The sequence below is a fragment of the Manis pentadactyla genome, chromosome 8, assembly GCF_030020395.1.
Source record: "Manis pentadactyla isolate mManPen7 chromosome 8, mManPen7.hap1, whole genome shotgun sequence".
NCBI lineage: Eukaryota > Metazoa > Chordata > Mammalia > Pholidota > Manidae > Manis > Manis pentadactyla.
The window spans coordinates 54,902,132-54,929,591 of NC_080026.1; the positions used below are offsets into that span (position 1 = coordinate 54,902,132).

Sequence of the window (27,460 nt, forward strand, 5' to 3'; positions counted from 1 at the left end):
GTGCAGAGGCACTTTTGCTGGTAACACTGTGGGTGGGGATTCCATCTGCCTGTCTGGCAACATTGATAGTACTGTTTGACTGATGGATTGGGCTGGGCAGCTGTGCAGGAAAGCGTGGCTTAGGGCTGGGTCACCAGCTAGAATGAAGGAGCATTTGGAGCTGGCTCCCACAGGTGCCTCCCCAGTTGGGCTGAGAGAGGTCTGGGAAAGCTGGGAAAGCCTCCCTTCATCTTCCAGGCAGCAAAGTCTCCCTCTGCCTGCAGGCCACATAGTCTGACCCCTGCTGGGCCAAGCAGGCTGTGCAGGTGGGTTGGTGTACAGGGAAGCACCTCAGGACTAAGCCACCAGTAAGGTGGATGGAGCATTTCAGGCTGGTTCCTATGGGTGCCCTACCAGTTGGGCTAGGGAACATCATCCATCTGCCCTTTTGTCCTGCAGTGAGAGTTCCATCCAATCCCTGCAGCTTTGGCAAGCTTCTTGCTACTGGTAAATCTTTCATATTGCTGCCTCCATGTTGGGTCGCAGTGGGGCAGATGGGGCATGCCTGGCCTCCACATGTAGCAGGAGTCTTAGCCTCCCATAGTGCTCCAACTCTCTCTGGTGTCCAGCTCTATTAATCACCAAGTCCCTGTGCAATGTGAACTCATCTCCCTGATCTGTTCTTCTCCTTTTGGTGGATTGGGATGGGGGAAGGGCTTGGGTTCTGCTTGGTTTGGGCCCTGCCACTTTACCTTTCTCTGTATGGTCTTTCTTCACCAGGTGCAGGTGGTCTGTTCTGCAGTCTTCAGTGCATTTTCAGGGTTTGTTGTTTTTGCTGTAGTCGCTTCCTTGGTGTGTATGTGGGAGGAGGTTTCCGCCTTGCCTTTCTTCTCTGCCATTTTTTTTCAGTATTTGTCTTTCTGAGTCAAACTTATTTCACTTAGCAGGATGTTAAGTTCATTGATGTTGTAAATGTTAGGATTTCCTTCTTTTTAAAAGCTGAATTATATCCCATTCTGTACACACCAATTTTCTTTATAAAATAAGAAGGAGATTGTTGGGTTTACATGTCATTTTACTTGTTTTTTTATATGCCTCCTGTTTTTTTATTTTTTATTCCTCTTTGTATATAATGGCTAGTGTGACATTTTGAAACCTTGATTTTTTCTATATATTTAAAAATTTTTATTCTTAATAGTCACCTTGGGGATTACAGTATGGATTATTTCAATTTGTTTTAATTCATCATTATAACTTCACAGTCTACTTCAGCATACTATTAATTTAATTCCAGTATAATACAGAAACTTTACTCCACATAGCTCCATTCCCTTTATACTATTTTAATCATATATATACATATAATATATATAATATATAATATATATGATATAGTAACACCTAATATATATAATCTTGCAAACACAATAATGCAGTGTTATAACTATTTCTTCATAAATATTATATTTTTTCCAGTTCCATTGAGGTAATAGAATTATATCATTAAGTTTAAGGTGTACAAAATGTTAATTTGATAAACACATATTGCTGAATGATTACCACCATAGCCTTGGGTCACATCTGCACTACATTATATAATTAACATGCCTTTTCTATTATGAGAACATTTAAGATCTTAGCAACTTTCAAGCATATATATTGTTAAGTATATATTGTTAAGTATTGTTAAGTATAATATATATACTTAACATATTAACATATTAATATAAGTATAATATTAACATATATGTTAATAAGTTAATATATTAACATATTAATATATATTAATATAAGTATGTATTGTTAAGTATATGTTGTTAAGTATTGTTAAGTATAATCGTTGTATGGTTTCAAGTCTTAACTCCATGTCCTTAATCCACTTTGAGTTGCTTTTGAATATGGTATAAGTTAGTGGTCCAGTTTCATTCTTTTGCACATGGCTGTCTTGTTTCTCTAACACCATTTAGTAAAGAGAGTGTCTATCTCCATTGTGTATTGTTTGGTCCATTGCTGTAAATTAATTGACTATATATGCACTGGCTTATTTCTGGATCTCTGTTTTGTTGATGTATGTGTGTTTTTATGCCATTACCATACTGTTTTGATTACTATAACTTTGTAATATAGATTGAAACAAAGTGTGATGACTCCAGCTTTGTTCTTCTTTCTGAAGATTGCTGTGGCTTTTCAGAATCTTTTTTGGTTCCATACAAATTTTAGGATTGTTTGCTCTATTTCTGTGAATAGTGCCATTGGAACTTTGATAGGGATTGTATTGAATTTGTGAATAGCTTTAGGTAGTATAGATATTTTAACATTATATTTCTTCCAACCTATGAGCACAGAATATCTTTCCATTTATTTGTGCTCTCAGTTTATTTCATCAGTGTCTTATGGTTTTCAGTGTACAGGCCATTCACCTTCTTGGTTAAACTTATTCCTAAGTATGTATTTTATTCTTTTTGATATAATTGTAAATGGAATTGTTTTCTTTATTTCTTTTTTTCATGGTTTGTTTTTAATGTATGGGAAAACAACTGATTTTTGTATGTTGAAATTGTATTCTGCAACTTCTCAGGATTCATTTGTTAGTTCCAATAGTTATTAGGTGGAGTCTTTAGAGTTTTCTATATATAATAACATGTCATCTGCAACATTTTTACCTCTTCTTTTCTGATTTAGAAGTCTTTTATTTATTTTTCTTTCCTAATTTCTCTGGTTAAGACTTCCATTACTAAATGTGTTGTTGAAGAAAACTGGTGAGAGTGGACAACTTTTCTTGTTTATGATCTTAAAGGAAAAGCTTTCTGTGTTTCACTACTGAGTAGGATGTTAGCTGTGGGCTTATCATGTATGACCTTTATTATGTTGAAGTACATGCCCTGTATACACATTTTGTTAATAGGTTTTATCATGAATGGATATTGAATTTTGTCAGTTGATTTTTCTGCATCTATTGAGATGATCACATGGTTTTTATCTTACTTTTTTTAATGTGTTATATCACATCGATTGGTAGATGTTGAACCATCTTTGTATCCCTGGAATAAATACCACTTAATCATGGTGTATCACCCTTTTAATGTATTGTTGTATTTGGTTTGCTAATATTTTGTTGCGTATATTTGCATCTGTGTTCATCAATGAATTGGGCCTATAGTTTTCTTTTCTTATGGTATCCTTGTCTCACTTTGGTACCAGTATAGTACAGGCCTTTAAAAGTGAGTATGAAAGTGATCCTCTTTCTATATTTTTGGAAGTTTGTGAGCAGTGGTACTAGTTATTTTATAAATGTTTGGTAGAATTCACCAGTGATGCCATAGAGTCCTAGGTTTTCTTTAGTGGGAGGTCTTGGTTACTGATTCAGTCTCCTTACTAGTAATTAGTTTGTTCTGATTTTTAATTTCTTCTTGATTAACTTTTGATGGATTCTAGGAATTTATCCGTTTCTTCTTGGTTGTCCAATTTGGAGTATAATTGTTAATCATAGCTTCTTATGATCCTGTGTGTTATCAGTAGTATCTCCTCTTTCATTTATAAATTTATTTGAATCCTCTGTCTTCTTTTTTTTTTGGTGTACTTAGGTGAAGGTTTGTTTATTTTGCTTATCCATTCATACATTAGTTTCAATGATCTTTTTAATGTATTTTCAGTTTCTATTTCATTTATTTCTGCTCTGATTTTTGTTATTTCCTTCCCTTGCAACTTTGAGCTTGGTTTTTTATTTTTTCTAGTTCATACAATCAGATCCTATAAAGAAGTTAATTAAGAGTTAAATAAGAACAGATTTGTGGAGTCTTTTATTATTAATCCACATGTTTTCCATTTCTAGTGCTTTTCATTTCTTCGTTTGGATTTTAAGAAAGATCCTGAAGGACTTCCTTTAGCATTTCTTACAAGGAAGATGTATAGTGATAAATTATCCATCCTGTTTATCCTGGAATAAACTTTTTACTTCATGATATTTTGCTTCATACTTGAAAGACAGGTTAGCTGGGTATTGAATTCTTGGCTGGCAGGTTTTTCTTTCAGCTCTACAACTATGTCATCCACCTGCTTTTTGTCTTCCCTTTTTCAAATGAGAAGTCAGCATTTGTTCATATTGATGCTTTATTGTATGTGATGAGTAATTTTTCTTTTGCTGCTTTAATATTTTCTTTTTTTGTGTCTTTGGCTCTCAGCAGTTTGACTATGATTTGTCTATGTGTGAATCTCTTTGTATTTTTACTACTTGGTATTTGTTTTGGTTCTTGGATGTGTAAACTCAGTTTTTTTCATCAATGTTTGGAAATTTTGGCCATTATTTCTTCAAATATATATTCTGACCTTTTCTTTCTCTCACATTCTTCTGGGTCTCCCATTACATGTTTATTGATATACCTGATATTATCTCACAAGTTCTTAAGACCTAGTTAATTTTTTCTATATTTTTTCCTCTTTGTGCTTCCTATTGAATAATTTCTATTATTGATCTTTAAGTCCACTGATTCTTTCTCCTTTCATCTCAAATTTTCTGTTAAGACTCATTAGTATTTTTATTATTTTTTTATTATACCCAACTCCTGGATTTCCATTAGGTTCTCTTTGTGCTTTGTGTATGTAATTTGTATTGCTTACTGAGAATTTCTATTTGTTGATTCATTATTATGATACTTTCCTTTATTTCTTTAAATGTGGTTTTCTTTAGTTCTTTAAACACAACATACATTTAAAGATTACTTTGAAGAATTTGTCTGCTAACTTCAACATTTGGGGACACTAAGGGCTACTTTCTTTTGACTGCTTTTGTCCCTCAGTAGTATAGTTTGCACTTCCTTGTTTGTTTGGTTTTTTTTTTTGCCTGTGTTATATATTTTGTGAAAACCAGAAATTTTAGAAAATATATTGTAGGAACTCCAAATTCTGATTCTTCACCACTGAAGGTTGCTGTTGCTTTTGCATCTCCCTGGAAAGTGTCACTTTCACATACAATGTGGTGTGTGTGATATCTGCAGATTGAGGAGCTGCCTTTCACAAGGTGCACAGATTCCGGTCCTCATACTAACCCACACTCCACTCTGGCAGAACCACCCATCAACTGAGCTGAGGGGAGATGGGAACAGCCTTGGGAGATAACACAGACTCTTACTGTTCTTATCTGAGGTTCAGAATGTGTCAAGCATGACAGTTTGGTATTATTATTATTATTATTATTATTATTATTATTATTATTATTTGGTTTTGGTTAAGTCCTACACCCATGAAAGGTTATTTTAGTCAGTTATGTGCAGCTTGCTTTTTGGGGAGAGGGTATGCTAACCTCCTCTCAGTCATAAGGGGGAAGTCCCCATAATTTCTTTAAAAAATATAGCTCTTAATCCTTTTTGTTATTCCTGAATTAATCCTTGAACATAAAAAGGTGTCATACTGTGGCTCTAATTCATCATGTACCCAGTTGCCAAAATTATCTTCCTAAAATATCCTTTGATTTCCTTGTGTTACCTATAGCCCCCTTCTGAGCCAGATTATGTGTTTGGTGAGATGGAATTTTGTTTTACCCACTCTGGATTTGTTTTATGTTATCTAATATGTATGTTTATAGTTTATATGGATTAATAAGACACTAGAGTATGTCCAGCTCACTAATATTATGTCAGGGTTATGTCTTACAAAAACAGCTTCAGTTTTAATTTTATATAATATACTTGAGGTATTTACACCTGACTCAGTTTTCTAATTCTACCATATACCTCTCTTATTAAGCTTCTTCAACCAGAAAATCCTGTATGTCCCATTGAAGTGGTAATTCTCATCTTCAGGCAACAAGGGAAAGATCCCCATTTGCAAATGTACCCACAAGGCATCCATCTATAAAGGATCACTATTTTAATGCCTTACTACACTTTTGCTTCAGCTAGTACATTCTGAGAGGGGCTCATACCAGGTTTTGAGCTCCTAAAATATCCCTCAACCAAAGTTATGGAGTGTGGGTTATTCATGACTGATTATGTGTGTGAGTTCATTGAGAGCATTCTCATTATCACATTACATTTACTTGATCAGTTATAACTACTGCTACAAATAGGGAGTGAAACAGAAAGAAAGCAAACAGCTGAGAACCAGATTGTTACCTTGAGGGAGACATTGTGGTATGAGTTTTTGGCTTAAGATATGCCTCTTAATAGTTTCTGGTTTAGAGCAAGTCATTTAATTTTCCAACTCACTGTTTAATTATTTCTAAAGTGGAAGTAATAATACTTCTCTTGTATGATTGTGATGAGGATTAGGATGTAGCACAGGGAGGACACCTAAAAAATGATATGGCCATTATTATTTACATAATTGTGTTTATATGGCTGTTTTTTATCTTTGTGAAACTGCATAGAAATTATATGTTAACAAAATTCGTACTGAGAATTCTAAGGTGTTGAATGTCTCAATCTGAGTCTACTTGGAGTTCCAGTTTTGAGGTTCCAAGTGATGTTACTGAGTGGAACCTAGTAAATAATTTAGTTTTTCCCATTTTAAATTAATTTAGCTGAAATTATCCAGCACATTTTCACAGAATGAGATACCTGTAAAGAATGAGATGGTTAGTATTTGTATGGTTATGCCTGAATAAATCTGTGCTGTATTATATAGTTAATTAAATTTGAAGACAAACTTGTTGCTTACATAATGTGATTTGGAAGCCATAATTCTCATTTTCATTTTTTTCTTTCTGCTTTTGACTTTATGTAGAACTCAGGGTAAACTTGAATCTGTATAGTAAGTTGGTGTTCATTGTTCCCCCATTAAGCCGATTATGAGGCAAGGGACTATGACTATTATGGTAAAGGTCATTGGACAGATGACTAGGCTCACCTGGTTTCAGCAACAATTATTCTCCTCCCAAATACTTTCAGGCAGCGAACCTGTGAATAGATTCTACTTAAATCTCCTGTTCACAAAACTCCTCAGAGACAACACTCTTGACCATCAGAAATTTTCACTGGAGTATCTACCACGTTTGATCACTATCCGTGGTTCACTGGGGTCTTGTAGCATGTGAGGCTGAGATGTCAATGATTCTGATATTTGACAAATATTTGGGTCATACAATACTTTTATCTTGGTTATAATTATGTACATGATGCTACAGCAGTGGTTGAACTACAGCAGCGGTTCCAATATTTACACTCATTTATTTGTTTTTGTGGTTTGTTTATCCATTCACTCATTCCAATAGCTCTGTTATTGGTAAGACTTTATAGCTTTTTTAATAGTGTATTTCTAAACTTGGAGCCCACAGTCCTGAAACATCATTGTGACATATGACTAGGAATTATGTGTTTCAAATGCAGGTTACATAAGTGGGTTATTGCCTAGAGGATAGAGAGTTGGTTTGTCAAGCTTTTGTCAAGACTGTGACTGAAAGATGAGTTTGACTTGGCAGGGGCCTACCCCCAGTGGACCATTAGTCGCATATTTTATTTTTAAGATACCCACATATTATCCAGAGGTTGAATTCATAGCAGAATTCTCTCTTCTGGTTTAACTTCAAGTGTTTTGCCTTCAAAATGCCATGTACTTGTATTCTCACCTATAATGGCTCTCACTCAAGCTGTGTGTGACAGATTTGACCTGAGTCAGTATTCCTGTTGTGATGTTAGATTGAGAGGTAATGTCAGATGGAATGTCAAACTAATGTACTTCTAGATTTGCATCAACACATTTGAATCATATGAATGTTATAAGAATTAAGTAATAAGAAAGATTGGCATATCTACTTAATATTATATTTGAAGGGCATTGTATTGCAAAAAATGTATGCCAAGGAGCAAAATGAACGCTGAGCAAATCATATGAATGTGTAGTAATTCACTAGGGATTTCATAATTAATTGCAAAATTGACCAGGCTGTGCCTCTTGTAGTGGCAATGTATTGCTAATTGCCTCTTATTTAAATCTGCTTATAAATCCTCTCTCACCTGGACATCAAGAATGCCAAGTGGAATGACTTAAGTTTTTTGAAGAGATTTAAAGCCTTTAGACTTGGGGAAACCAGACATTTCAGTCTCATCTGTTAAAATCACATTCAGGCTTGTCTTTCAAAAGGTGATTTGAAGGAATTGATATAGGATAAATATTTCCTCCTCTAACATAATCTCATGTTAACCCTTGGTTCAAAGTGGGATGGAGGGAAAAAATAAATGACAAAAAAAACTACCCATAGTTATGAACTCCCACATGAAAGTGTGAAGGTATTAAAATAACCACATTTCCAGGTTAGGAATTTAGTGAACCTTTATGATTGCAGTTTTGAAGACATATAAAGAGGAAAAAGTGAACTAAGATTTTCCTTTTAGCCTGATTCCTTTTCCACAGTGTTTCATATAAGTTAATGGGATATGGCACCATGATTTTATTGGAACTGTAGAATAGAGAAACATTTTAAAGGATATTATTCCTCAACTGGCAGGTGAAATTTTGCCTGATTTATATCTCCAGTTGGTATCTTAAACAGTAACAACAACTTTATCTTTTGGATAAGATGGAGTTTGGTGTCTCCATATTTCATGGAGGAATTGACCCGAAGTGGCTATAGTGCTTTGCCAAGGCTGCTCAGCAGATGGGTGGCTGAGCAAAAACAAATCTGCCTCAACTGCAGACCATCTGTTCCATTCTAAAATATACTGTCTTCATATTTCTTGGTAGAAGAACAGCTTTTCTCTTAATTTATATCTCTGCATTTTGAGTTTTCAATCTGATTTAGGTTTTTCTTAAATTAGGCAGGTAAAATTATATTTTACTGACATTTTCCAGTTTATAATGCATTGATTTTCTTATTTGAACTTCAGAAGAATTATTTGAAGTACAAGTATTTTGCCACTTAACAGATGGGGAAGCTCAGACTGATTTACCTAAGATCTCTTGGCTGGTTATGCTTTGACTCTGAATCCCATGTCCTCTGCTACAGTGATTTGCCCATTTTCTGATGCTGTCAAACTATCAAGATTTAATGAATCATTAATTTTCAATTTTGGGTATCTCTGTCTTATCCCAAAGGTTATTTGAAACACAATTGAAGGGCAGTGTAAAAAGGTAAATTAAGTTGTCTTCATATTAGGAACCTAAGATTACTAAAACAAAAACAAAAGTAGGAATCTGTCATACTGTGTTCCCATATGCACATTTGTTTAATTTTCCAGAAATAGATGACATCATAGTTTGAGGTCAATTCATCACTTTATTTTATAAGTCACCATATGAGGCTAGTCGTGTGTGGCAAGAGGGTGGATGTCAAGTTAAAAAACAGCTTGGCATGGCAGAAAACTTGAACCAGTCTTCAAGAGGAATATGCTAGACTCTCTAACAGTCAGGAAGAATGAAGTAGACATAGATCTCCAGCAGACAATGATCTTCAATACATGTTAACAAATTAAAATATGTAATTTGTACAAAGTGAGCCCAGTAATGGAAAAAGCCAGTCTGTATGCTTCTCTATGAGCGTACAGAGGTACATCGAAGCATAGAAAAAGACCTGGAAAAGTGCCTGTCCAAAAGCTCATCAAACTCCCATTGGTTAATTACATCAGGGACAGAAAGTAAGAGAGAATGTAATTAAATTTGGAAAGAGAATTTTCAGTTTTTCACTATGGTTTGAATTCCTAACAAGGGAACAGTTTACATGTGATTTTATGTGTGACTTAAAAATATGAAGTGATTTCCACAGGTGGAGACCTTGAGATGGATATTTCAGACTGAGGGAGAAATAATATGAGCAAAGGATCAGGTGTTAAAATGGAGTGGTTTGTTAGTGTTCAATTTTTACACAGTGATAATGAGAGATGGTCTGCTGTGGCCTAGATAGTCCCACATTATTGGCTACAGTTCAGTTAAGGTAATGATATGTTTCAATAGGTTTTTAAGTGAGTTAAGCAGACACATCTATGAAAGCCAGATGGTTTGATGGATACCTCAGTTGGAAACCTAATGGATTTCACAGACTCTCCAGAGCCTACAAAGCCAGATGGTTTTTCTTGAGAATTTTTCTCCTCCTAAGATTAGATAATGTTTGTCAGGCAGCAGAGAACAGTGTCGAGTTTGTATATTACGCTGCTAGCTTAACGTTTGTTACATATGCCAAAGTATACATATCCTGATAAAATAGGTGTGGCCTCCATATGAAAACTGTTATTGACCTCCTGCCTGCTGGCTTTGGGTACTCTTCTGGGCAGTCTAAATAGATATACAGACAGACCGAAGCTCTTTCTCTGATATAATTTTGCATGAAAAGTAAGTGTTATGTCTAAGAGGCAGACAGGCAAACAGGCTATGCTGTAGTTCTTAGTTTTATGTTCTGATGTGGTCTGTTTTGAAGAACCTGTATTTTAAATCCTGCTGCATAAGCGTTTATGATTTAGGAGCACACTCATTGTAAGGGCAAGCAAAGTTATTTCAAATTGAAGTTCTAAAAATTAAGTTTCTCAGCAATAAGACTTGAGTAAAAAAAAGACTAAAGAGAAGATGATACCTTGCAAATTCTTTAAAATCAGACCCCCCACTGCAGATACTTTTAGAATGTTGTGCTTTATCTGTTGTGCTTGGTGTTAGGAACCCTTTTGATATGGGGCCATTAACTGGTCTTTAAATAATGAGTGAGAGTATTATTAACTATTTTCTATTGACTCAACTTTATTTTTGGAAAGGGCTTAACTTAAATGCTGTGGTATGGTGCAGCTACAAAAATTTCAGGGTTATTTGAAGAAATATGTATCTAAATTAAAGAATACTTTCAGTTGTTTACTTTAAAAGGTAAGAAGGTATGGTAATGATCCTATTGCCTAAAATAACCAAGACTGCTTTTCTTTAGAGCAAAACAAACATAATACTACAAAGCCCTGATTTTTATTGTTTCAAGTTTTCTTGAAAGGGGTAAACAATATTTCTTTCTTGCTCATCTTTTCTATTACATCTATGTGTGTCTTGATGGAATGAGGGGGCTAAAGAGACTGAGTGATAAGTGAGTCAGAAGATAACTGGTTGAGTAGAAAAGAAGTCCCTTTACTAGCTTCCAATTTTTTTATCTGAGGATTTTGGAAAGAAAAGTCGTTGCTTGGCTCATTGCAGAGCATGTGAAGCCCTGCCTGGCTGCAATAGCTGTGCACAGATTTGAGAGATTCCTTTGATGAGTAGCTGAGATATAGTCCAAGCAGGGATAGAAAGAAATTAGGTTGGAGACACAGCAGCCCATGATAGGAGGGTGGACAAATCCAGAGAAGGAAAATTCATTAGAAAGTAAAATAAAGCAAAACAAAGCATGGGTGCCAGGAAGGTTTGTGGGGCAAGAGTAAGCTTAGTGGCTTGATGCTTCTTTCATCTATAAAATAATTTTAACTTTAATTCTGGATTCTGGGTACTTAATCTTCCCTTGAAACCATAAAGCATCAGTCTCTGCCAATAAGCATCATTCTAATGATAGTGGTTCACTTTAATAAATACTTAAATATTAATATTGTAATTTTGATCCATTGCATCAGGTTATCAAATTTATCCTCCTAATGTTCTCTGTATTAAGAGGACCTACTCTTGCTTGTGTTTGTGTTTAATGTATTTATAATGTTCTTTTCTTTTGAAAATCTCCCCGTACCCTGCTGGATTGCCTACTATTTCCTGCTTAAGCAAAAGCATTCATGAATGATAATTTATTTGTTCCTGATTGGAATACTTCTCTATAACCCACCAATCAATTCTTACCCTGTTTCCTGCACCTCCTTGGTAAAGTTAACCTTTCAGGATTTTCAGAATTTGTGGGGTTATTAATTGGAGTGGAAGTTTAAGGAAAGGAAAGAAAAGGAAAAAAGAAAGAATGAGAAAATAAAGCAACACACACACACACACCCGAAGTCCAACATCCCAAGTTAGTGGCCAAATACGATATCCAACTTGAACAAAACAAATAATTGTTATCTTTGTGATTAAGGATAAGTCTGTGTAAATGAGTATTTTATACCACTTCAACTTAATATTTATTTTGGTATTGAAGCAAGTACTTTTATGTCTTTTTTTTTTAGTAGCTGAGTGCTTGGTAAGTTAGAAATGAATGCTTGGTTTAATAGTTGTGACTTTGGAAAAATAACCTAACTTTTCTATTTTCTTGTCCACACAACAATGAGAATAAAAATCCTTACTGCAGAACAACACAGGAGTTGCTGATAAAGATCTGAATGCAATGCCTATCAGAATAGGCACTCAATCAATGGCAGTTATTGTTAGGCATAAATTAAAAAAATAGATTGAATATGAGTAGTATAGATAATGTACTATGATGATTTGGGAATTCTATCAATTCTGATTAGAGAATTGATAAGTACTCTTTACATTTTTCTATGAAAGCAACTGATAAAGTAAATTGGGTCTGGATGCTTGATGGTGATGATGGTGGTGATGGTGATGGTGATGATGGTGATGGTGATGGTGGTGGTGATGGTGATGATGGTGGTGATGGTGATGATGATGATGGTGATGATGACGGTGGCTTTCCCTCTTTCCACACAGAATGTTCCCCCAGACCTCTCCATCTGTACATTTGTGCTGGAACAATCCCTTTCTGTCCGAGCTCTGCAGGAGATGCTGGCTAACACGGTGGCGAAGTCAGAAGGGGCAAGTACTTAATTTATATAGACTTTGTTATATTTTTGTGACCTCAGCTACTATATGAGAAATTTCTTTCACAGGTATTGGAGATTCTGTTTTTGATGAAATACTTGTGATTTCCTTAAGTTTGACTTTCTGCTTTATCTAGCAGACATGTGATGTCTCAAAGAACATTAAAAAAAATCCAACCTCAAGGTGATCTGTGTCGTTGAACCTCATGCTTGTGTCTGTGGTTTAGAACAGAATCTTTCTTTAAGCAGTGTTGTGTGTTGTTACATTTTCAGAGCTGTTACTATTTTCATTAATTGCTTTATGCATGGCTGTTTGTCATTAATCTTTATTTCATTTATAAATGCCTCTAACCATGTGCCTATGTTCTAAGCTGCTTTATGGAAAGTAAAATTTCATGGCACTCTTGTGTATTTTAAATAACAAAATTATGGTGATACGTCTTCAGTCAGTTATAATTTGCAAACAGCTAACCATTTTCTTCTAAAAATTGAAATCTTATTGTGTCTTCTAATGCAGACACTTTTCTCTGAGAGCTTATCTGGTAATTTAAATTATTTTCCATGCTATGACTTGCTATGACTGATTTTTGGGCTACTATCCATTCTTAGCCAACTTAAGAATTAAGCAGAAGGATCTATAATCAAATTTTTGTTTCCTGTTTTGTTTGTTAGTTTGGTTTGAGGTTCCTTTTTTTGGTAGTATAATTACTGCAGTGTATGGTTTAATAAACTGTCCTATTCCCAGGAATGAGATTTTCTTTTGCCGTATTGGTCTACGTGTTGCTATCATTACTGTTAATCATTGTTCCAATCTAGATAAGTAAAAAGATGAAAAAAATGATAAAACACCATTCAACAGAACATTAGTTAATTACTTATGACATAATGCCTTTTCATTAGCCTTGTAGTTTTTAAAATTTTAATGTCACACAGCTTAGTACTTTAATTGGTTTTTGCATTAATTTAAAATTAATTTAAAATTTTAATAGGATACTAAAAAGTATGGAGGAGAAACTTTAGTGATTTACATTTAATATTAGACTAAGCTTATTTTACAGAAGTTTTAAATATGTTATGTGTGTTTTATTTTTTAAATTCGCATTTGGTTACAGAAAGGTTTGAAATTACTGTACCAAACTATGTAAGAGTTTCTTTTACAATTTCTGTTTTTTAATGAAAAGCTTTTAGATAGGCTTAAATTAAAGAGTAAAACATTTCTGAATTTGGCTAGTTTTGTTTTTACCTGAAAATACCCCTCCTGATTTTTAAACACCATTAGGACATATCAACTTTGAAATTTAAATCTGTTTTTACACAGAAAAATGATTTTTCCTTTGCATAAGCATCTAGGCAAGTGTGTATTATCATTTCATTGATTTTACCAACTTAAGATTAAATTATCACATATTTAATTTTTATGCATGTAAGCTGCTTTTTCTAGATTTAACAACTTTGAAAAGATGTTTTATCTCCCAAAAAATCATGGGGTTCGACTGGTCAAGTCCTAAATATTACGTGTACAAGGCTGTGTTGGAAATAATTGTTTTACGATTTATGTTTCAAACATACTTATTAGTTAGAATTTCTGGGCCCCCCAAATGTTTGTATTTGGCTAAGTTTTATTTTGAATTGTTCTCCATCTGATAGTTTCTATCAGATTTTCTGAAGTGATAATTTATGTGATGTGTGGAACACCACTTTTTAAACCTGAACATAACCATCATAAGTTATTAATTGGAAGATGTAAACAGAAGAATCTGCACTGGAAAGGACCATATTTCATTGAGCAGAATCTCACTTTTAGATAGGTAACTTTTAAGAAGAAACCACTTTCAGATAACAAAAGGAGATACTGTATTTTGGGTAAAGAAAGATTCTCTCTTAGACTGCAGAGAAATTTTTTTTTTTGAGAGGGCATCTCTCATATTTATTGATCAAATGGTTGTTAACAACAATAAAGTTCTGTATAGGGGACTCAATGCACAATCATTAATCAACCCCAAGCCTAATTCTCAACAGTCTCCAATCTTCTGAAGCATAACGAACAAGTTCTTACATAGTGAGTAAGTTCTTACATGGTGAACAGTGCAAGGGCAGTCATCACAGAAACTTTTGTTTTTGATCACGCATCATGAACTATAAACAATCAAGTCAGATATGATTATTCGATTGATTTTCATACATGATTTATATGTGAATCCCACATTTCTCCCTTATTATTATTATTATTATTTTTTTTTAAATAAAATGCTGAAGTGGTAGGTAGATGCAAGATAAAGGTAGAAAACATAATTTAGTGCTGTAAGAGGGCAAATGTAGATGATCAGGTGTGTGCCTATAGACTAAGTATTAATCCAAGCTAGACAAGGGCAACAAAACATCCACAGATGCAGAAGATTTCTCTCAAAACAGGGGGGCGTGAGGTTCTAAGCCTCTCCTCTGTTGATCCCCAATTTCTCACCTGATGGTCCTCCTGAGACTGTGCCTGTCTTAGGTTGTTCCTCCCTTGAGGAATCTTACCCGTCTCTGGCTAACCAGTCATCTTCCGTGGCCATACAGGGAAATGTAAAGATGGTAAGTGAGAGAGGAGCAATATTGTTTGAAAAGGTTAGCTTTTTACTTCTTTGCAGATTTATGCCCTGCGGCTTCTATGCCCAGCATTTGTCTTGAGGTATCTTTACCACTTGGAAGAATTATGATACTTGGTAATTTTCAATATGAGGCACGAATTCTATTTAAGGGTTGTAATTAGGAAGGAAGAAGAAAAGCTATAGAAGTAGCAGACGGAAGAAAACATAGGAAGATTGATTATATATATATATTTTTGAGAGGGCGTCTCTCATATTTATTGATCATATGGTTGTTAAAACAAGAAAGTTCTGTATATGGGACTCAATGCACAATCATTAATCAACCCCAAGCCTAATTCTCAACAGTCTCCAATCTTCTGAAGCATAACGGACAAGTTTTTACATGGTGAACAAGTTCTTACATAGTGAATAAGTTCTTACATGGTGAACAGTGCAAGGGCAGTCATCACAGAAACTTTTGGTTTTGATCACACATCATGAACTATAAGCAATCAGGTCAATTATGATTATTCGTTTGATCTTTATACTTGATTTATATGTGAATCCCACATTTCTCCCTTATTATTATTATTTTTAATAAAATGCTGAAGTGGTAGGTAGATGCAAGATAAAGGTAGAAAACATAGTTTAGTGCTGTAACAGGGCAAATGTAGATGATCAGGTGTGTCCCTATAGACTAAATGTTAATCCAAGCTAGACAAGGGCAACAAAACATCCACAGATGCAGAAGATTTCTCTCAAAACAGGGGGGGTGAGGTTCTAAGCCTCCCCTCTGTTGACCCCCAATTTCTCACCTGATGGCCCCCCTGCGACTGTGCCTGTCTTAGGTTGTTCCTCCCTTGAGGAATCTTACCTGTCTCTGGCTAACCAGTCATCTTCCGTGGCCATACAGGGAAATGTAAAGATGGTAAGTGAGAGAGGAGCAATATTGTTTGAAAAGGTTAGCTTTTTACTTCTTTGCAGATTTATGCCCTGTGGCTTCTATGCCCAGCATTTGTCTTGAGGTATCTTTACCACTTGGAAGAATTATGATACTCAGTTATTTTCGATATGAGGCACGAATTCTATTTAGGGGTTGTCATTACGAAGGAAGAAGAGAAGCTATAGAAGTAGCAGACGGAAGAAAACGTGGGAAGATTGATTATTTCTTTGACATATCTTCTTGTAGTGTAACATAAGCGTGTATAGGTTTTAAATTACTAATTAAATTGCGGGCACACATTAACATAATAGGAATACAGCTACATAACCAAAGCAGACCTACAATTACCAGCCATCTCCAGTGAAACCAAGAAAACCAGTTAGGCACCCTAGGCATTTGTGAAAACTTATCAATGATATGATGGATATTGTCTTACTGAATTTGAATATTTTGAAGAAAAATCAGACAAATTAAAACAACACATTCCTGGGAACTGTTCACATCCTATATGTTCTTTTAAGTAGATAGTCTTTAGTCGCACGATTTTGGAGCACTGCAACTTGCACTTCTCCTAATTCTTGGTTGAGTTCCGACAGTATAGATCCAGTCAAATTTGTTGTTTTACTGTATGCACAGGCCAGCGTAGATATCTCCTTCTTCATTCCAATGGCAATTCCAGGAACCGGTGGGATGAATGCAGCTACATATGCAACAGCGCCAGGATCTTTGTTGAAGTTTCTTGATGATCATCTTCTGGAATGACTCTTCCAGAGAATGTTGATGTTGGAAGTTCTTCTTCATATCATATCTTAATTCATTTTCTGTGTAGCCAAATTAGGCTTTGATCCTCTGTATAAACACAAACAGACCCTTTGCCTACACTTTTATATGCCCTTTATATCATTGTGTAGAGCTCATTGGAGGTCACCACACAGGAAATGCTTTTTTTTTTAACATTAATCTACACTTACATGACGAATACTTTGTTTACTAGGCTAACCCCTATACCAGGTCCCCCTTATATACCCCTTTACAGTCACTGTCCATCAGCGTAGCAAAATGTTGCAGAATCACTACTTGTCTTCTCTGTGTTGTACAGCCCTCCCCTTTCTCCCACCCCCCTATGGATGCTAATCTTAATACCCCCCTTTTTCTCCACCCCCCTTATCCCTTCCTACCCACCCATCCTCCACAGTCCCTTTCCCTTTGGTACCTGTTAGTCCATTCTTGAGTTCTGTGATTCTGCTGCTGTTTTGTTCCTTCAGTTTTTCCTTTGTTCTTATACTCCACAGATGAGTGAGATAATTTGGTATTTCTCTTTCTCCACTTGGATTGTTTCACTGAGCATAATACCCTCCAGCTCCATTCAAGTTGCTGCAAATGGTAGGATTTGCCCTTTTCTTATGGCTGAGTAGTATTCCATTGTGTATATGTACCACTTCTTCTTTATCCATTCATCTATCAATGGACATTTAGGTTGTTCCAATTCTTGGCTATCGTAAATAGTGCTGTGATAAACATAGGGGTGCACGGGTCTTTCTCATACTTGATTGCTGAATTCTTAGGGTAAATTCCTAGGAGTGGAATTCCTGGGTCAAATGGTCAGTCTATTTTGAGCATTTTGAGGAACCTCCATACTGCTTTCCACAATGGTTGAACTAATTTACATTCCCACCAACAGTGTAGGAGGGTTCCCCTTTCTCCACAGCCTCGCCAACACTTGTTGTTGTTTGTCTTTTGGATGGCAGCCATCCTTACTGGTGTGAGGTCATACCTCATTGTAGTTTTAATTTGCATTTCTCTGATAATTAGCAATGTGGAGCATCTTTTAATTTGTCTGTTGGCCATCTGTATTTCTTTTTTGGAGAACTGTCTGTTCAGTTCCTCTGCCCATTTTTTTAATTGGGTTATTTGTTTTTTGTTTCTTGAGGCGTGTGAGCTCTTTATATATTCTGCATGTCAAGCCTTTATCGGATATGTCATTTTCAAATATATTCTCCCATACTGTAGGGTTCCTTTTTGTTCTATTGATGGTATCTTTTACTGTACAGAAGCTTTTCAGCTTAATATAGTCCCACTTGTTCATTTTTGCTGTTGTTTTCCTTGCCCGGGGAGATATGTTCAAGAAGAGGTCACTCACGTTTATGTCTAAGAGGTTTTTAGCTATGTTTTCTTCCAAGAGTTTAATGGTTTCGTGACATACATTCAGGTCTTTGATCCATTTTGAGTTTACTTTTGTACATGGGGTTAGACAATGGTCCAGTATCATTCTCATACATGTAGCTGTCCAGTTTTGACAGCACCACCTGTTGAAGAGACTGTCATTTTGCCATTGTATGTCCATGGCTCCTTTGTCAAATATTAATTGACCATATATGTCTGGGTTAATGTCTGGATTCTCTAGTCTGTTCCACTGGTCTGTGGCTCTGTTCTTGTGCCAGTACCAAATTGTCTTGATTACTATGGCTTTGTAGTAGAGCTTGAAGTTGGGGAGTGAGATTCCCCCCACTTTATCTTTCTTTCTCAGGATTGCTTTGGCTATTTGGGGTCTTTGGTGTTTCCATATCACTTTTTGAACTATTTGTTCCAGTTCATTGAAGAATGTTGCTGGTAATTTGATAGGGATTGCATCCAATCTGTATATTGCTTTTGGCTGGATGGCCATTTTGACTATATTAATTCTTCCTAATCACGAGCATGGGATGAGTTTCCATTTGTTAGTGTCCCCTTTAATTTCTCTTAAGAGTGTCTTGTAGTTTTCAGGGTATAGGTCTTTCACTTCTTTGGTTAGGTTTATTCCTAATTATTTTATTCTTTTTGATGCAATTGCGAATGGAGTTGTTTTCCTGATTTCTCTTTCTATTGGTTCATTGTTAGTGTATAGGAAAGCCACAGATTTCGGTGTGTTAATTTTGCATCCTGTAATGTTGCTGTATTCCGATATCAGTTCTCGTGGTTTTGGAGTGGAGTCTTTAGGGTTTTTTATGTACAATATCATGTCATCTGCAAATAGTGACAGTTTAACTTTTTCTTTACCAATCTGGATTCCTTGTATTTCTTTGTTTTGTCTAATTGTCGTGACTAGAACCTCCAGTACTATGTTAAGTAACAGTGGGGCGAGTGGGCATCCCTGTGTTTTTTCCAATCTCAGAGGAAAAGCCTTCAGCTTCTTGCTGTTCAGTCTGATGTTGGCTGTGGGTTTATCATATATGGCCTTTATTATGTTAAGGTACTTGCCCTCTATACACATTTTGTTGAAGGTTTTTATCATGAATGTATGTTGAATTTTGTCAAATGCTTTTTCAGCATCCATGGAGATGATCATGTGGTTTTTGTCCTTTTTGTTGATATGGTGGATGATGTTGATAGATTTTCGAATCTTGTACCGTCATTGCATCCCTGAGATTAATCCCACTTGGTCATGGTTTATGATCCGTTTGATATATTTTTGTATTCGGTTTGCTAATATTTTATTGAGTATTTTTGCATCTACATTCATCAGGGATATTGTCTGTAATTTTCTTTTTTGGTGGGGTCTTTACCTGGTTTTGGTATTAGGGTGATGTTGGTTTCATAGAGTGCGTTTGGGAGTATTCCCTCCTCTTCTATTTTTTGAAAACTTTAAGGAGAATGGGTATTATGTCTTCTCTGTATGTCTGATAAAATTCCGAGTTAAATGCGTCTGTCCCGGGGTTTTTTTCTTGGGTAGTTTTTTGATTACCATTTCAATTTCATTACTCGTAATTGGTTTGTTTAACTTTTGTGTTTCTTCCTTGGTCAGTGTTTGAGGGTTGTATTTTTCTAGGAAGTTGTCCATTTCTTCTAGGTTTTCCAGCTTGTTAGCATATAGGTTTTCATAGTAGTCTTTAATAATTCTTTGTATTTCTGTGGAGTCTGTTGTGATTTTTCCATTCTCATTTCTGATTCTTTTGATGTGTGTTGATTCTCTTTTTCTCTTAATAAGTTTGACTAGAGGCTCATCTATTTTGTTTATTTTGTCAAAGAATCAGCTCTTGGTTTCATTGATTTTTTTCTATTGTTTTATTCTTCTCAATTTTGTTTATTTCTTCTCTGATCTTTATAATGTCTGTCGTTCTACTGACTTTAGGCCTCATTTGTTCTTCTTTTTCCAGTTTCGAGAATTGTGATTTTAGACTATTCATTTGGGTTTATTCTTCCTTCTTCAAGTGTGCCTGGATCACTATATACTTTCCTCTTAAGACTGCTTTCGCTGCGTCCCACAGAATTTGGGGCTTTGTGTTGTTGTTGTCATTTGTTTCCATATATTCCTTGATCTCTATTTTAATTCGTTCCTTGATCCATTGATTGTTTAGGAGCATGTTGTTAAGCCTCCATGTGTTTGTGATTCTTTTTATTTTCTTCATAGAATTTATTTGTAGTTGTATACCTTCGTGGTCTGAAAAGTTGGTTGGTACAATTTCAATCTTTTGTAATTTACTGAGGCTCTTTTTGGGAGCTACTATGTGATCTATTCTGGAGAATGTTCCATGTGCACTTGAGAAGAATGTATATCCTGTTTCTTTTGGATGTAGAGTTTTATAGATGTGTATTAGGTCCATCTGTTCTAGTGTGTTGTTCAGTGCCTCTGGGTCCTTAGTTATTTTCTGCCTAGTTGATCTATCCTTTGCGGTGAGTGGTGTGTTGAAGTATCCTAAAATGAATGCATTGTAGTCTATTTCCCCCTTTAGTTCTGTTAGTATTTGTTTCACATACGCTGGTGCTCCTGTGTTGGGTGCATATATATTTAGAATTGTTATATCCTCTTGTTGGACTGAGCCCTTTATCATTATGTAATGTCCTTCTTTATCTCTTGCTACTTTCTTTGTTTTGAAGTCTTTTTCGTCTGATACTAGTACTGCAACCCCTGCTTTCTTCTCTCTCTCATTTCCATGAAATATCTTTTTCCATCCCTTGTCTTTTATTCTGTGCATGTCTTTTGGTTTGAGCTGATTTTCTTTTAAGCAGCATATAGATGGGTCTTGCTTTTTTATCCATTCTGTTACTCTGTGTCTTTTAATTGGTGCATTCAGTCCATTTACATTTAGGGTGACTATTGAAAGATATGTACTTATTGCCATTGCAGGCTTTAGATTCATGGTTACCAAAGGTTCAAGGTTAGCTTCTTTAATATCTTATTGCCTTACTTAGCTCGCTTGTTGAGCTGTTATATACACTGTCTGGAGATTCTTTTCTTCTCTCCCTTCTTATTTCTCCTCCTCCTTTCTTTATATGTTGGTTGTTTTATTCTGTGCTGTTTTGTGTTTCCTTTAACTTCTTTTAGTGGTAGTTGATTTTATTTTTTGCCTTTAGTTAGTATTTGGTTGGTCAGCTTTCTTTGCTGTGATGTTATTTTCTCTGGTGATATCTGTTTAGTGTTAGGAGTGCTCCTGTCTGGAACATTCCCTCTAAAATACAGTGTAGAGGTGGTTTGTGGGAGGCAAATTCCCTCAACTTTTGCTTCTCTGGGTATTGTTTAGTCCCTCCTTCATATTTAAATAATAATCGTGCTGGATACAGTATCCTTGGTTCAAGGCCCTTCTGTTTCATTGCATTAAATATATCTTGCCATTCTCTTCTGGCCTGTAAGGTTTCTGTTGAGAAGTCTGATGATAGCCTGTTGGGTTTTCCTTTATAGGTGACATTTTTCTCTCTGGCTCCCTTTAAAACTCTTTCCTCATCCTTGATCTTTGCCATTTTAATTATTATGTGTCTTGATGTTGTCCTCCTTGGGTCTTTTCTGTTGGGAGTTCGGTGTATTTCTGTGGTCTGTTCGATTATTTTGTCCCCCAGTTTGGGGATGTTTTCAGCAATTATTTCTTCAAAGACACTTTCTATCCCTTTTTCTCTCTTCTTCTGGTACCCCTATATTACAGATATTGTTCCTTTTGGATTGGTCACACAGTTCTCTTAATATTGTTTCATTCCTGGAGATCCTTTTATCTCTCTCTTTGTCACCTTCTATGTGTTCCTGTTCTCTGGTTTCTATTTTATCAATGGCCTCTTGCATCTTATCCATTCTGCTTATAAATCCTTCCAGAGTTTGTTTCACTTCTGTAATCTCCTTCCGGATGTCTGTAATCTGCCTCTGGACGTCTGTAATCTCCCTCTGGACTTCATCCCTTAGCTCTTGTATATTTCTCTGCATCTCTTTCAGCATGTTTATGATTTGTATTTTGAATACTTTTTCAGGAAGACTGGTTAGGTCTGTCTCCTTCTCAGTTGTTGTCTCTGTTATGTTGGTCAGCCTGAAATTTTGCCTTTTCATGGTGATAGAGATAGTTTGCAGATCTTTCATGAGTGACGGTTGGAAGATCTTCCCTTTTTGTTGGTTGTGTCTTTCCTCTCCTGGGAGAACAGCGACCTCTAGTGGCTTGTGTTGGGCAGCTGCGTGCAGACGGGGTTTCTGATTCTTGCTTGGCTAGTATGGAGTTTATCTCCGCTGTTGCTGAGTGCATGGTCTGCCTCGGGCTGCTACTCCGATATGGTGGAGCCGTGTTGGAGGGGGAACGGCCAGGAGGCTATTTATCTCTGTGATGGGCCTCCATCCTCCATGCTGCCCAGAGGTTTAGGGTGCCCAGAGTTCCCCAGATTCCCTGCTGCTTGACTCAGTGTCACAGGACGCTTCTGTCTGGTGGTGGGGTCCCTGTCCCTTTGATACTTCCAAAATGCCCTCGCTTTTCTTCATCCCCAGGGCAGCAGCTGCGGGGACCTGCTCACTGGTCTTACTGTCCTGTTTCCCTAGTGTCCCAGACCCCATACATGCACTGTGTCTGCGCTCTGGTGCGGACAGCTAGGGTTGGCTATTTAGCAGTCCTGGGCTCCCTCTCCCTCCCCACTCCAACTCCTCTCCTCACGCCCAGAGCTGGGGTGAGGGGCACTCGGATCCCACCAGGCCGGGTCTTGTATCTTACCCCTTTCACGAGACACTGGGTTCTCGCAGTTGTGGATGTGTTCTGGATGTTGTCCTGTGTCTTCTGTTCTCTCTTTTAGGAAGTGTTGTCTTTGTTGTATTTTCCAAAATATATGTGGTTTTGGGAGGAGATTTCTGCTGCTCTACTCATGCCGCCATCTTGTCTCCACCTCTCTGCAGAGACATTTTGATTGTACCCAGAATTTTATCCAGGAGTGCTACTCAACATATTTAATATCTAGTTTGGCACAGGATCAGTTAGGCAGAGTGAACCTTGGACATAATGCTAGAAGCAAAGACCTGGCCAATTTGGGGGTGGTCTGAGTGACTTGGGGGTATCCTGTGGTCAGGGCTAGGGAATACTTAGAACTTGGGGATGTAACTGTTTAAGATAGATGTTTTGTGCTTTAATAGCCATCTTAATAATAACAGTGCAAACTGGCTAAATAGTGTGCCTGATAACCTGTGATCAAGGATGTGACTGGCCCTTGTACGAATCAAGTCTTTTGGCCTCTGTGGGTATCCATAGCCTCTTTCCTAGTGCCTCATAGTTCACTAGTGTCTCCCTTGACTCATGGGAATCTATGGCAAATCGTTTTGTCAACAAAATTGTCATCTTCAATTGTAATAAATTATATGTAGGACATTTGCTTACAGAAAGATCCACTTTTGCTAGGATGAAGTGTGTCAGCAAGATAATGCTAATTTTCATGATATCTTTTCTCTCCTTACATGTTAATAGTATATCCTTTAGCATTTCAGGGAGAAATGTGGGATTCACATATAAGTCAAGTATTGTTTATATTTCATGATGCATGATCAAAACTGAAAAGTTTCTGTGATATGACTGCCCTTGCACTCTTCACCATGTAAGAACGTATTCACTATGTAAGAACTTGTTCACCATGTAAGAACTTGTTCATTATGCTTCAGAAAATTGGAGATTGTTGTGAATTAGGCTTGGGGTTGATTAATGTTTGTGCATTGAGTCCCCTATACAGAATTTTATTGTTGTTAACAACCATTTGATCAATAAATATGAGAGATGCCCTCTCAAAATAAAAATTAATAGTGTATCACAAAGAAACTTATGTATTACTTGATTCCCCTATTTGTTCATAATCAACTTTACAAAGCCATGTTCTTTGTTTTTTAGTAGTTCTTCCTAAATTTTGTATGTAATTCAGTAAATGGAATAATACTGCTGCTATTTGATGTCCAAAATCTTGTCACAGCAATACAAACACACTTGACAAAAATAAGGAAAGAAATTTCCCTCTAGAAACATGCCTTTTCTTTTTGTAGTTAGGCACCATTTTGCTCATAGTCTAGGGTTCTGCCAATAAATGCATGGTTTTCAAAAAACTGCAGGATACTAACAAGAAAGTCCCAACATTATTCATTATGCCAAAACAAATCATGAAAATTATTGATACCTAAAGAAGATTCATAAGATGAAACAGGAAAAATTTTACATAATTTATGAAGTTTTGATTCCATAGAGTTGCTTATTGTGATGCAAAAAAAAAACATTGTCAAAGGATATCATGTAATGGGATTTCCTAAAATATCTGTTTAGTAAAAACAAATGTGTGATAAGGCAGATCTAGATCCAATATAAATATAATTCCATTGAACATTGTTTAGCTTTTATTTTTATTCAAGCCTATCAATATTAGAATGGCTTATGTGTTTATCTGAGTAGCCACTCACAGGGCCTTTAATGTCCTGAGGGTGGAGACAGTGTCCATAACACCAGGAGAAAATGACTCCTGAGCAGAGCCCATTCTTCTGGCTGAATTTTGTCTGGGCTTCTGTATATGCACAACTTTGCTTCTACTCTTCCTTCTGTTCTTCCCCTGGGTGGCTCTGTGTAATTGGTCAGCTTCTGATTCCACCTCTGCCTCTCCTTGTTCTTCAGATTTATTTTGCATATTGGTGATAGAGCACAGGACTAAAAGCAGGGCTTTGCAGAGTTAGAGAACTGTTTGAGAGTACCAGCTCTGACACATATTGGCTCCGTGGCTTTGGGGAAGGTCAGACTGCAATGTCAGGTTTAAAGATTATTGAATGATGGCATATGTAGGCTATTTAGCATACATTTAACAGTGGCTATTTTTGTCATTTTATTTATTCTCATATCTATATGCTCCCTTGGCTGGACTGTCACTAGTTCCTGACGGCCTTTTCCTTGGCCTTGTCAGCTTCCTTCTATGTGACCTTGGCTGGTCTTGTCCTCTTTTCCTCTTCCTCCACATGGCCAACTCCACGTGGTTCTTCCAGTTTCATGATGGCCCAGTTATGTCAAAATACAGACTCAGCAATAATATTTGCTCATTTCTGTATATGTTCTAGTTAATGAAGCTTAATTGATGATCTTATGCTTTTAGCTGTTTATTTTGTTATGCCTTAGCTTATAAACATTTTTGATGAATATTTTCTCTGTAGACTTGTTTTTTTACTGTCTAGTTCAATTTAAGGATTCCATTTCATAGGAGCACAGATATACAGTGAAAAGTGACATAATATAGTGGAAAGAGCTTTCATTTTGGAGTCTGTGAAGTTTATTGAAAATACTTTTTCAAATATTTTTATTACTTATCATTTGTTGAAGAGTCATTGCTTTTATTTAATGCCATGTGTGTACTAAGTGGCTTACCTACATCTTGCATTTAGGATTCAATTTAAAAATTATAGCATTGGACTACCCTTTCTGTCTTTAGATTTAGTTGTTTCTGAGAGAATTGTAGGACCCTGTTCTTTTTGACTTTGGTTTGTGGCCACTTGACTATTGGTACCTCATTGTTGAATATTGTAGCTTTAACCAAGAAAGAAAACCCAAACCAGTATTTCTTCCTTATATCCTGCTCTTTGGTGGGAAGTAGGTTGAAATTTATAATTTGGGAGATTATGATTGGTATTGTTAATTCACTTTGTCATATATTTTCCTCATTATTATAGGTAACTAGCAGTTTACTAAAATTAAAATTATGAATGATACTATAAATATCTATAAAATTCAGAATATAATGTTATTTCTTTTTATGAGTAAAATCATTCAATTCTAACATTTATTTAATGCAAATTTTTTAAACATTTAGAATATGTACTTTATAAGGCTCTGTGGGCAGAAAGATGAATAATAAGTGATTTTTGTCAGTAATGGGTTCACATTCTAATGCAGGTGTGGAAAACAATTATAGTACAATGTGATGGGCATTATCATAGAAGTATATGTAATTGGAGTGCTAGCTTGAGGAAGGAACTGGGTATGTGGAACTTGTCATCCCTTAGAATTTTCTGCAGTCATTTCTAAGACAAGTAGAAATAATAAAATGATTGCTATAGAAGTCATTTAAAATTTTCCTCCAAGGAACAATTTGATCTCATTAGGCTATTCTTTAGAATTCCAATAGAAAATAGTACTTGCCAGGAGGACAATGCATAACGTGTCCAGAAATATTCTTAAAATGATTTTTATGTTTTCATTTACCAAAATGGTTTATTATTTTATATGAAACCCTAAGAATGTTTCATGTTTCTTAATTATATAGTCTGTAATCAAAGGTACGAAATACTACAGTGAGTTAACTATTACTGGAGATATACGTCCAACTCAAAATGTTCCATTTTTATGAAAAAGAAGCTATACAGTTTGGTTTATTAGTACAGCTGTGCCATTCTTCTAATAAAATCTCTGTTTTTTAAAAGCATGTACTCTGACAGTATTAAAATGTTTCAGGAAGCAATGAGCTAAATTTATAGGTAAGTCAAATTTTTTAAAATACATTTTTTAAACTTTGAAGCACCATAAATAAGTTTTGAAGAAGTACATTTGTCAAACATTAAAACACCAATTTCAGGCAAGTAATTGCATTTAACGTCATTTTATATAAATGCAAGTTCAGAAGATAAAATTGACAGAGATCTGTGCTGGATTTCCTAGTGGTTAAGCACATTATTTGTATAGCAAACTCCTTGAGTTCAATTCCTGGTAACCTTACGAGTGCTGGTTGGCATTTCTAGGCCTCACTCTTGTGCTTTGTAGTTTGGGGGAAAATAGTAGTCTTTTCCTCACAGAGTTGTGAGAATCTAGGAAGTTAATATAACGGAAGTATGGCCACAGTCCCGGTACCCAGGAAGCACTGTGGCTATGTTATTATCATTATTATTGTGATTTTGCTTTGGGTTGGTCTGAACAAGCTGCTACCAGACCTGGGAAAACAACTATAAACTCACGACTAAATATTAAAAACAAAACAACAACAGAACCCCTACTTTTCAAAGACTCTAAAGAGCTGAACAAAAGCAGGCAGATTCTGGAGAGGAGAATCTCACTGGGAAATTTCCCAGGCCCACTGGGAAATGGGTTTGGGGTAGATGATGTTCCCATTTATAAAGCCTTTAG

The 27,460-nt window shown here is 35.9% G+C and overlaps 1 protein-coding gene across 1 annotated transcript in view; it reads left to right on the forward strand.

Annotated features, from left to right (window-relative positions):
* Positions 1-27,460, forward strand: part of RYR2 (ryanodine receptor 2) — a 961,351-nt gene that overhangs the window by 287,461 nt on the left and 646,430 nt on the right. Inside the window, exon 3 of the mRNA XM_057505755.1 lies at positions 12,499-12,607. Within this exon, the coding sequence (XP_057361738.1) occupies positions 12,499-12,607 (109 nt within the window). The remainder of the gene's footprint in view (positions 1-12,498; positions 12,608-27,460) is intronic.